The 12,282-nt window shown below is 38.5% G+C and overlaps 1 protein-coding gene across 2 annotated transcripts in view; it reads left to right on the top strand.

Moving 5' to 3' along the window:
* The window catches only part of LOC111158769 (origin recognition complex subunit 3), a 61,951-nt gene extending 50,718 nt beyond the window's left edge, over nt 1-11,233 (top strand). For both annotated transcript variants that reach the window (XM_022521032.1, XM_022521033.1), the window contains 6 exons: nt 2,339-2,415; nt 3,673-3,773; nt 7,770-7,911; nt 9,296-9,412; nt 10,159-10,238; nt 10,810-11,233. In XM_022521032.1, coding sequence (XP_022376740.1) covers nt 2,339-2,415; nt 3,673-3,773; nt 7,770-7,911; nt 9,296-9,412; nt 10,159-10,238; nt 10,810-10,915 — 623 coding nt within the window. In that variant the 3' untranslated portion in view covers nt 10,916-11,233. The remainder of the gene's footprint in view (nt 1-2,338; nt 2,416-3,672; nt 3,774-7,769; nt 7,912-9,295; nt 9,413-10,158; nt 10,239-10,809) is intronic.
* The last annotated feature ends 1,049 nt before the right edge of the window (nt 11,234-12,282 follow it).

Raw genomic sequence — 12,282 nt, 5'->3', positions numbered from 1 at the left:
CTTAAGCATTTCAATCAAGTTCTTTATAGATTTCAAAAACACTGCATAAATCATTTGTAAGCCTGAAAAATAATAGCTGTGAACCACTTTCACAGCAATGAGGCTCATTGGTATGCTGATTACCAAAATATGCACGAGGTCGGCTTTAATCGGATTTATGAAAAGTGGAGTCTTTCAGTCCTAAACGAACTGAGGCAGCCTGGCATCCCCCAGTGTTGGAGTGTTATAGTTTCCTTGATTATGCCTGACTGCCACGCCATCATTTCTGTTTGCTGAGTGCAGGCGTAGCCTGATTGTGTATAGGTAATCAGGTTCTGTTTTCTAATGTAGCCAGACTTTTGTGTTCTGATAGGGCACCATGGATTGATCCTGACCATTCATGGGCTCTTGCTCTTTTCTGGCACTAAAGGATGGCATTCTTTTGGTAAAACAAACAAAACAAGTGTGCACCCTTTACTTCCCCCTAGAGGGAAATTGTAATTTGGGAGGTGAGGGAAAGAGGCAGCTTGGTATGTAAGCCCATAGATGGGACGTGGCATGGTGAAAATACTTCGCTTGGAATGTCTGTATCAATCCTCTCTCTGTTTGGCAAGGGTTCCTTTGTCTTGAGAATCCTTTGGGTTAAAGGAAACTGCTTTTGCCGAACTCCCTCCATATCTGTCCACAGCTGCCATGCTAGGTACCTGATGAGTGCTTAGTCAGTGGAAGACGAAGAGACAGTTTGCTTGCCTGGAGTGACCTGAGCAGCCAGAATGAGGAAGAACAATAGTAAGAGGGTTTGCTTCAGGTTCTTTGTAGGCGCTGCTCTTTTGCAGTACAGCATGAGCCAAGCCATTTTTCAAGTCATAAAATTTTAAAGGACTAGAAATTAGTATCATAGAGAGCATTGAGTTTGGTTACAAACAGAAACTAAAGCCCAGGAAGAGAATGTAACTTGCTCTGGATCCCACAGGTAGGTAGTGCTAGTGCCCCGGCTAGAGCCCACCTCTCTTAAACCAACTCATTGTTTTGTTTTGTTTTCCCTCATTCATAATTTAAATGCCCCTTAACCGTGGCCACTAGGACAGTGAGGGGACACCCTTAAGGACACAAATTAGGTAAAAGACTTAATATAAGTAAATTAGGTAAATTTCAGTCTTTTACAAAATTGGACTCAGATTTGTCTAAATTAAAACTTCAGATATCACAATAAATTAACAAGTTGGTGAAACAAATTCTGTGGCATACTAAATAATAAAGGAATGCAGCTTTTAGAAATAGAAAGTTTGGAGGTTAAGATCATTACCATTCGAAAGGTAAAGAATTTTACAAGTTGGAGCAAAACCAATGTCTTGAAGAAATATCTGTATTTCTTTATTCTCAAAATGACACATTGTTAATAATAAAGTGAAATTAAACTCCCCACATTGGACAAGTACAAATATTTGGCTGTATGCTATTTCTGGTTCCTTAACACTTGCTACATTTTATAGTCTGGGTTTAAAATTACATTTGGAGCGTTAAGTAGGTCAGAATGTCATATCAGATTTATTTTTAAGGCTCTGCTATGTGATAATGAAATGGGACAAAGAATTTATTAGATATTTTAATCTTAAATTGTATCTTTCTTGAGCCAGAAATTACCCATCATGGCGAAATTGACTGAGAATGATGCAGATTCTGCAGTCGCATCCTGTTGTCTTAGATTTGGTCCAAATAAGCCATGTGAGTGTGAGGTTCCTAACACCTGCCCTTACGAGGAAAGTGTTTCTTAGAGCCTCATGCCCTCTAGAAGCACAACTACACCTTTTACCAGATATGGTTTTCTGTTCCTTTTGCCAAAAGAACTATAGTGCACTTTGTTTTAGTAGATTATTTCAAGTCTTTTACACACTACCTCTTTCATACTCAAGTAGCCTTGTGTCAAAAATAGTGAATTGGAAGGTTGAGGCTGGGTTTGCAGGGTGTGTGTTTGTGTTGTTTACAGTCTTGGCATAATCAAAGGAACACAGTTTAAATTTGTTTCTTAAAAAGCCATTTATAACAGCACAAAGAATTGGAGTTTTTTGCTCTTGGCTTATGGGGTTTTGTATGTACCTTTGTTTTGCTTTCATTGTGGTCATGTTTTTAAAATTCAGTTGCTGGTTTGTTGAAGCCATCTCTGCGACATAATTATGTAATATTTATAGACCTTCAGCTTCTGGGGGAAATCGTTAATTTGATGTGACCTTGATACCTTGCCACATTGGAAAAAAATAGATGAAACTTTATTTCCCTTGGAGTAGTAGAAATACTTGTTCTCTTTGACTTGACTGGATTTACCCTAGTTGCTATATATTGGTTTTCTATTAAAAATTAGAAGCCAAAGAAGAAGAAGATATTTCTGGGTCACAGCCAAAGGGGCTTCAGAAGACAGACCTCTATCATCTTCAGAAGGTAACTTCTCCTTCCAACTGCATCTTGGCACTCCTTTTTTTCAGTGTGTGCTCTAGATTAGCTCTGCCTAAATGTTTTTCTTTTTAATTTTTAAACCACAACCAGCAACAAAGCAGATTTTGTAACTCACTTATAAATTGAGCATCCTGTTTATCTGGTCCATTGCCATCCTCACTCTGTATTTATGAAGGGTGGAATTTACTGGAGAGGAATTTACTAGCCAACATAGGGGGGAACTGTTCTTTAGCCTCAGAGAGAAAAAAAGAATCAACTACTAGTAAGGAAAAAATGGGAACACTGTTGCCAAAAGGAATCTAATTATTTATCTGATGTATTTTTTTGTTGTTGTTGTTTGGTCAGAGAAACCCAAAAGAGCCTAATCCATTAATTTTAGATACTTTTCTTGATTTTTTTAAAATGCATATTCAGTAGAGAGGAGAAACTGAGCCACAGTATGTCCAACATAATCTTTTTCAGATATTTCTAAGTTTATGATCTTCTTTGTCAAAGCAAAGAACCTTCTTTGTATCATAATACCAAGTTATGATAAATGTAGAATAAGCTTTCAAAGCAAGACAGAACACATTGAATTTATTCTATTTAGATGGACAAAGGCTAAGGCTGTTTTTGTTTCTTTTTCTTTTAAGTCTCTTCTTTATTTTTATTTTTTATTAACATATAATGTATTATTTGTTTCAAGGATACAGGTCTGTGAATCATCAGGCTTACACATTTCACAGCACTCACCATAGCATATACCCTCCCCAGTGTCCATCACCCAGCCACCCCATTCCTCCCATCCCCCTCCCCTCCAGCAACCCTCAGTTTGTTTCCTGAGATTAAGAGTCTCCTATGGTTTGTCTCCCTCCCTGGTCCCATCTTGTTTCATTTTTCTCTCCCTCTTCCCCCCACAACCCCCTGCCCTGCCTCTCAAATTCCTCATATCAGAGAGATCATATGATAATTGCCTTTCTCTGAGTGTTAAGTCTTTCTCTTAACTGAAGTAATGGGGTTGTGGATTGGTGGCACTCTACCATGATAGCAATAAAGTGAGCTATCCTTTTTCTCTTTTCCTGAAAATCTACTTGATACATATTTGAAGCAAGACACTTAGGAGGGATTCTTTCTAGACCTTAAAAATCAAAACCCATTTTGATCTGATTCGTTCTCTACACATTCTGTTTATGGACCTAGCACTCCCTGTGAGGACTTTTCTGTTGCAGAATCACCAAAAAGAATATGTTCTTTCATTCATAGTCCTTATTGGAAATGAAGGAATTAAGAAGAACAAGTAAGAAGCAGACCAGGTTTGAAGTACTCAGAGAAAAAGTTGTCAACTTCATTGAAAGTCTGGTGAGGTGAGTCTGTTGCTCTTAAAAGCTAAAAGTCAGGCTGTTTTCCCAACAACACTGGAGTGACAGCTGTCCATAGCCAGTCCAGGGCACTTTCTCCTAAATTAGATTAGGCTTTATTCTTTTCAGGTCCCTCTGTACAGCTGAGAATTGTAATTTTGATTCATTTTTCATCCTTATTAAGATGTCTGATCAAATGACTAGTTCAATCCTTTATTGCCAGTTGAAGAACACAATTCAAATTTGATCTAGTTCATTAGGCTGGAGCTGGGGGGTGGGATGGGAGTGGAAACAGAAAGTGAGTGTTCTTTCCCCTTTCTAGTAACAGAATGTTTGCATTGCACTTTATCCTTGTTCTGTCTTTGCTGGGAGAATGCTGGATCTGGGCCAAGCCCAGAAGACAGAGTAGGCTAGCCATAATGTCCTCTTTTATCCCGAGTAAAGGACTTTCATTCTAAGGAATAGCAGTGCCTCTTATGAGGACTACCTTCATGTTGGGAAATGTACTCATAGTAATTTAGAAGTCCATTAGCTCTGCCTGTATTTTAAAATAGGATTCCTTTTTGGGAAACCCAGATCATTCTAATTCACAGATTTCCCAAAAGGCAGTTTTATGTAGGTGTGTGAAATTACCCACCTAAAGGCTGCCTTTCGAGCAGTTGGGACGTGCTATAGGAAAAAGAGAAATGTGAAAAACAAAATGATTTAATAGTTAAAAAATAGGAAAAAATTTATTTGTCATTGCTGCTTTTGTGTTTTAACAGCAGTTCGAACAGCAGGCTAGGCACTGAATATAATCAAGTACTGAAAAGAACAGCTCAGTCACTGAAGACAGAGTAGTTTTCTGATAAATTACCTGTCCTCTTAAAAGTGAAAACTTCCATTTCTAGGACAGTGTAGGAACAGGCTCATTGTTCCTAATCACTGGAGAGAAATTACTAATGCCATGGAGGAGGTCCAGATGATCAACCAAGTGTGACAAAAGGAAGGTTAAAGTGAGAAATGTGGCATGTATGAGTGATGCAATGCAATATGCTGAACTGTGTCCTGGCCAGAATTGACCTTTTAGAACTCATACAGTTAACCTTGCCCTGCTGGGCTTTCCTGTTCTTGTAGTTTCTTGCCCAAGTATCTGGCTCCTTTCTTTTACCAACTTGTGACCATTGCTATTGCTGAAAAAAATTATAGTGTATTTTAGCTTAATTTGTAGGCCAGATGCCAGGTTCCTTTCTGAATTCCCGCAAATCCAAAATTGAAGGCTCTGAAATCAGACAACCATTCCTTTTGCTCTTTGACCATGATCTTCCACCTGTGTGTGACTTTTTAACCTTTCTGAGAAGTTACTGAATAAAGGTGAGCATGACTAAATTGTGCTGTGTTGTGAAATCATAGAGTTTTCCATACCAGGATTTACTATTTTATCAAGATTGACTCTCCCAGGCAGGAAGAGATTGGGATTGTAGCATGTTAGAGCTAAAACAGACCTAAGGAGACATGTGGCAGCTAAAACCCAGAGAGAAGCTCGGACTTAGGGAAAGTCACACAGTCCTGGTCTGGAGATGACCAACAGAAGTGCCTCTCCATCTCTCCTGACTTTCTCCAAGGAGGCCACATCACAGGTGTTTGAACAGAGCTTAGAGCCCTGGAGAAAAGATGTTCATTAAAGATAAATACAAGCAATAGACTCCAAGAGCCAGGCTTCCCGGCTCACTGTGAGCAGCTCTTGATGAAACTCCTGAGAACAGAGAATAAAAGTGCTACTTTCTGCATTACTGTTTTCATCAAAATACAAGCTTCAGCTTTGCAGCCCTTGTTGATACTAAGTGGTCCCTACCCATTTTCCTCAGAACCATCTCTCTTTTGTTTGTGAACTCTGATCTGAATCCAAAATGAGCACCATGCAGTGCTCTAGTGCTGGGCTCATTGCTTACTTCTTCTCACAGCAGGTAAGCTGCAGGAGATCTCTGCTCATCTCCGCATTTGCAGTTGGACACAAATTCTCATGTGTGATGTTTTGTCACTGGTGGTGGCCAACTAATGTAGCAGCCAGTGTGAACAAAACATAGGCAAATATTTTATTTTGCCTCTGATGGAGGTTCTTCGATGAGATCCAGAAAGTCCTTTTGCCTCAGGAATTACCTAAATTTCTAAACATTAAAGATGCTAAAGAGGGCAGAGAGTACAAATGTGAGATAATTTTTCTGAAGTTGACTCTGCTTGCCTTGTTTGATTTCCAGTCCTTATTACATAGCAGGACTTCAATGGGGTCTTTTAATGACAGTCATTATAGTGATTGGGAAGAAACAGCCTGAGGTTGGTATAGAATAGTTTACAGTCAGAAATTACAAATGGGTAGCTAGCTGGCTAGGGAGGCGGTTGATGTTACAAAACCCATGTTATAGGCTACCGCTAAATTAACTTAATCTTGAGTAAGAGGTTAGTTAGCAGTACTATAGAATGCTATAGTATTGGTATAGAATTGGTATAGAATGGTATATATGGTATAGAATGCTGAATCCTTAGGGCCAAGTCAAACCATATGCTTTTTTGCAAGTGGGCTTTATTCTGCTTAACTCTAGAGAAGGAGCAGCAGCATTTACAAGTGGAAATGAGCAAGGGGCCAGGAGTTCTCTTGAGATGGGGAGGAGTGAGGTACATGGTTAATACCTCTCCTCTTCCTCTCTTCCTCAAAGCCACTGACCACACAGGTGGAACAAGTGGAGTGGGATTTTCTCCCAAGATGGGAAAAATCTAGGATCCAGAGGAAGACGGTAATTTTCCTGGTGCATGGGCTGAGGCAGCTGCTTTGTTCTGCCTGCACTTGGTGGGAAAAGGAGCTGACAGAAATCCATCATGTGGCCAAAATATTTAAAGCCCAGTACTGGACTAAGCCCCAAATCTTTATGAAGGCATATGAGTTAACTACTTTACTCAAGCTAGCGACATATTACTCTTTTTTTTTTTTTTAAAGATTTTTTTATTTATTCATTTGACAGATAGAGATCACAAGTAGGCAGAGAGGCAGGCAGAGAGAGAGGAGGAAGCAGGCTCCCCGCTGAGCAGAGAGCCCGATGCGGGGCTCGATCCCAGGACCCTGGGATCATGACCTGAGCCGAAGGCAGAGGCTTTAACCCACTGAGCCACCCAGGCTCCCCGCGACATATTACTCTTACCTTCGGGTTGTGTTTGCCGAAGTTTCTCCCTTCCAATTTCCTCCCTCCAGGCTACCCAAGAGTGATGTCACTGTCGTGGCACAGGCAAACTCATGGGCTCGTTAGACACTGAAAGTGAACTTTTTAATGCTTTATTTCCTAAGTTCAGATTTCATTAAAATTAGGTTGTCAACTAACTCATAAATTGGAGAAAAAACCCGAGTTACAGTGATTTAACTGAAATTTTAATGAACAATTTGTTTTCCAATATTCTAAAGCTAAAAGTTATAGCCTTTTCTGCCTTCTTAAAGTAAAATTTAATTCTAACATACAAAAACCTTCCAGGTACCATTTCTGTGAAACATATCAATTAAAACATTTTCTGTGATCCAAAAAGAATTTCCTAAATTCTTAATTCTAGGTCTGAGGCGTGTTTTAAACACTGTCGAGAGTTAAATGTCTGCTGTGGTAAGGAATGTGGCTATCTGAGTTTTCTAAATAATTACTTTAAGAAAGTATTCATTAATACTCTTAAGAAATTCTGGCTTTAAGGTTTTGAGCAGAAGTGTGACTTAGGTGCATTCGTTCCTAAAGGTTTAACTGAGAACTAAAATACGGTTTCATAAACTCAAGTGAACGTGAGTTTTACAAACTACATGGAAGAGGTACAATTCTGAGTGAACCTGTACTAACTTTGCTCTTTGGCTTTTGTTTCATTTGTTTGTTTCTGGTTGTTGATTTTGCTTTTTAAGTTCGTTGCTCAGTCTTCCATAGAGGATTGACAAAGATGTTATACTGAACATAAATGTGTGCTTATTTAAAAACGGACACCTCACTTTGGCTGTTTCAGAGAATACCTTCTGCCACCAGACACACAGCCCCTGCACGAGGTGGTGTACTTCAGCGCCGCCCACACCCTGCGGGAGCATCTGAACGCGGCGCCAAGAATCGCCCTCCACACTGCGCTCAACAACCCTTATTATTATCTCAAGGTAAGAAGCAGATTCATCACTCTGGAAGTTTAGTTCACACCCCAGGCTTTATTCACCACAAAAATACTGTAGATTTGCAGTCCTAACGACTAGGGAGTTGGCAGTACAGGATTATACCTGTTTCAGGTTTGTTTTTTAAGATTTTATTTATTTGACAGAGGTCACAAGTAGGCAGAGAGAGAGAGGAGGAAGCAGCTCCCTGCTGAGCAGAGAGGCCAGATGCAGGGCTTGATCCCAGGACCCTGGGATCATGATTTGAGCCGAAGGCAGAGGCTTTAACCCCCTGAGCCACCCCAGCGCCCGTTTCAGGTTTTTTCAAAAAATTATTTAGACTCCATAAAATCTACGAAGAATGTTCCAGTGTACTGGTTTCCTATTCCAAAAAGGCACCCAAGTTAGCATGCTCATAAGCATTACAAGCTAATACTGAATAGGAAAATATAAGTCAGTGGTTTTCAATGATGGTGGTAGTGGAGAGCTTGAATAATTTTATATTTAAAGCACAAAATATTTTTATTATATAAACCACAAATTAAAATTCTTCTCTTTAATGGAAGGTCACAGAAGAGATCTGGTGCGATTTTAGGAGTCTTTAGGAGGATATATTACAATCTCTGTGTGTATGTATGTGTGAGACACTTTCTCAATAACCATGGATTTTGAATAAATTTAAAAAAACACCGATTGTTGGGACCCCTGGCTGGCTCAGTCGGTGAAGTAATCACTCTTGATTTCCTCTCAGGTCGTGATCTGAGGGTTGTGAGTTGGGCTTCACACCCAGTCCAAGGTCTCCTTGAGGATTTTCTCCTTCTCCCTCTGCCCACTGCTCCCCGCCCCACTGCCAAATAAATCAGTCTTTAAAAACACACACACACTGATTGTTTTTATAGGGATTATTTAGGATCTGCAGCATTTGACAACCTAGTCTTTTCTCGGAGAGCTAACTTAGAGCCTTGGTAGTGATGTGTTGGTATTAATAGGCTGTAATTATTGCTATAATCACAAATGTTGGAAGTGGCATTTTACTGAAAATCCCCAGGAAGTCCATAAACTTTTTACAGAAACCAGAAATACAGTAGAGCCTCAGAAATTAATAGTGTATAATTAAAATAAAAAATTAATAATTTGCTTAAAATGAAAAATGGGCTTTTCTTCTGATCCCAGGTATTCTTCTAGTGATCAGGAACTAAGGGGATTATAACAAAGACCTAATTCTAAACAAGAACTAGGTAACTATTGGGGAGCAGACACAACTCACTAAATAAAGGAAACCAAAAGGACTTCATTTACTGGCTTACTAAATTAGTTTGGGGATTCATTAATGTCTGCTTCTGTTCCTGATCATCTCTAAAAAGTAGTCATCTAAGTTTACTGTTGTTTTTAGAATGAAGCACTGAAGAGTGAAGAAGGCTGCATTCCAAATGTCGCCCCAGACATCTGCATAGCATATAAACTGCACCTAGAGTGTAGCAGGCTAATCAACCTTGTGGACTGGTCAGAGGTAGGTCATGGCGAACAGAGTAAGCTATTTGTCTAATCATCGGTGACAGTTCTGCTAGGGTTCTTATACTTTGGGGACTTTGGAACTCATCTTTTCATCTTTTTTTTTCTTTTCTGTTTTTAATGCCCTTTTCTTTTGTTTGGGAAGCATAAATCACCTCACATTGTAAAATCTCTTCCAGAAAAGTAGCTAACTGCTCAATAGTCTCACTCCAAGTCCCCTGCACTCTCATTCCACACTCCTCAACCAAGCCAATTCTGCATTCATGCCAGGTCAAAATAAGTACATGATCTAACCCCACAGTTAACAGTAAGCAAAAACTATACAGTTTAGGTTGGTTCTGTTTTTCCACAAAACAAAGGTGTATTATTAACTAGCTTTTCCTTTATCACAAAAAAGAAAAAAATATCGGAGTAACTGTACAACAGATTTAGCAATCAGGAAGTACAATGAATACTTGGCAAGGCAATGGAAGACTAAGATAAGTAATTTCTTTCCATCCTCAGAAGAGTATTACAAAGTTAACTTTGTTGAAGGCCTTAACAGATGTCATCTTTTAAAAATATGTGTAATTGGCACCTTCTAAGAATGAGAAGTTTTGAGAATCTGAAATTTGGTGGAATATTTAAAAAATGCCAGCTATCAGTTCCAGCAGCTTGACCTGGCTCCTTAGAGTCATCAAGTGCAATATAAAATATCTGGCAATGGTAAAGATTTTTGTTTTCTTCTGTCTCATCTCTGAAAAGGCCTTTGCAACAGTTGTGACAGCTGCTGAAAAAATGGATGCAAGTTCTGTAACCTCAGAAGAAAGGAATGAAATTATCCAGTATCCTTTTAACAAACCAGTTCTGTAATGTCTGAGTATACATGGAATATAAGTTTATAGTTTCTCTAGACCAACAATAGATTTATAAAGGCTTTTTCCAAACAATCTTATTACTTGTTAATACTAATACTAATACATATCATCCCAGAATAACTTGTTTCTAAAAACCCATTCCAAATTTAATCTAAAATGAGACCAAATATAAAATATTTGGTCTAAAACTTCTATCAAGGTCATACTCCAGAATTCAGCAAAAATGTCCAAAAACTGTCATTTTTAAATTCTCTATATTTTTCTATGGTGATTATATACTTTTAGAAGTTAAAGGGGAAGCAGTTTTCATAGTGTTATGAAAAATTAGAATTAGGTAAGCGTTAGGTACTTTACCATTCATGTCTTAATGAAAGTGGATTGTAATTACATTGATGTTTTCTAGTAAGGATTATAGTTTAATTTAGCATATGTATTTGAACTGTACTTCAGTTTAACAAAGCATGTTTTAACATTGAGACTTTAACTTCTTTATGTCAAAAAACGTAACATGGTGAATTTCCTTAGCCATAGCCTCCAGTGCTCGGTTTATTAGAGCTGTTTCTGAACTAGAACTTTTAGGATTTATAAAACCTACCAAACAGAAGACTGACCATGTGGCGAGGCTAACATGGGGAGGCTGCTAGAAAGCCAGTGAATGAAGCCAGAAATACCACATTAAGCTTAAGAGAGAAAAGGAGACCAGTCATATTTACATACCACCAGAAGACTGCTGGCAAGAAGCGTGTAATACTTGTGTACTGTCTGATCAGAAAGTAGACTGTTAACCCCAAACAGGAATATATCAAGACACCTTTGGAGTACTTCAGAACCCAGCAAATGACATGCTTACATTGTAACTAAAACCTCTCCCACATTATCACTGTAATCTTCATAGTCATTACTAAATTATAAATTGTTCTTGAGCATACATAGTTTACAATGGTAATAAATTCCTTTATCCAGGTGTTACACTTGATTTACTATCCCTCATTCTTGCTCCCCCAGCTTCTTGGACTGGCATTCCTCTCTTTATTAAGTTGTGTAGTAAGTAAGATAAATATCCTACAGGTTGATTTCTCCTAGGTGACTATATAGGTTCTAAAACTGCCTCTGCTGCCCCATTGTTTTTAGCCTAAAAACTTAAAAAATCCCAAGCTCTTTACCTTTATGCTTAAAGGCAGTAAATATTCTACTTTAGGATGACCCATCATGGAGTTGTACAGCCTCTAAGACCTTTACAAATTACATCTCAATATTAAAAAATCCAAATGAGGAAAAAGTAAAACCCAAATGAAATGACATCTGGATGGATCTCTTCATGACAAGAACTCATCAAGTTAGTGAAACAAAGATACCCCCAAGTGCATTATTTAATATTCTACTCCCATGAGAATTCTGGGATATATCTTTGAATATTCACTAACTTACCAAAATTATCACGCAGATATGACCGCAAGGAAAACATCCAAATTCATTAAGGACTATTTTGGGTCGCAAACATTAGTGCTATGTAATTGTAGGCCTTTTTGTGTATGGGCTTTGAGGACAGATTTAATGTATAATTAATTATTTTAAAATTTATTATGAAGAAATTTGATAGCTTAAACCTCACTTCCGGAGTGTAAAGGACATATATAGTATAGAGCATCTTTGTCCTCTGGCAACATGATGGGCTGAGACAACATTAGTGGTTAACTGCTGCTTTCCCCTTTTCCTGCTCCAAAAACAAATTGTCAGATGTTGCCAGGCTCAAAAAGAGGGAAATCCCAAGGTACCAGAAATAAAGAACCGCATGCCAGAAGAGAAAGCATCTAGCCCTGTAGAGCTCTGAGAAAGACAATTACCAAAACAGCATTACTCTGAGCTAAATATCTTCTCATCTTCATCTAAAAGGTGCCAGGATTTCTTACTGAGCAGTAAATACATGTACATATGTGCACAAAGAGCTATCAGCTTTGAAATAAAGTTTATGATATGCAAACACAAACATCACCACCATATAGGAAGAAAC

Source organism: Enhydra lutris, unplaced genomic scaffold (assembly GCF_002288905.1).
Source record: "Enhydra lutris kenyoni isolate GAN:26980312 unplaced genomic scaffold, ASM228890v2 scaffoldscaffold63, whole genome shotgun sequence".
NCBI classification, from domain to species: domain Eukaryota; kingdom Metazoa; phylum Chordata; class Mammalia; order Carnivora; family Mustelidae; genus Enhydra; species Enhydra lutris.
The sequence above is the reverse complement of the archived record's forward strand: the minus strand, read 5'-3'. Positions and strand labels throughout refer to the sequence as shown.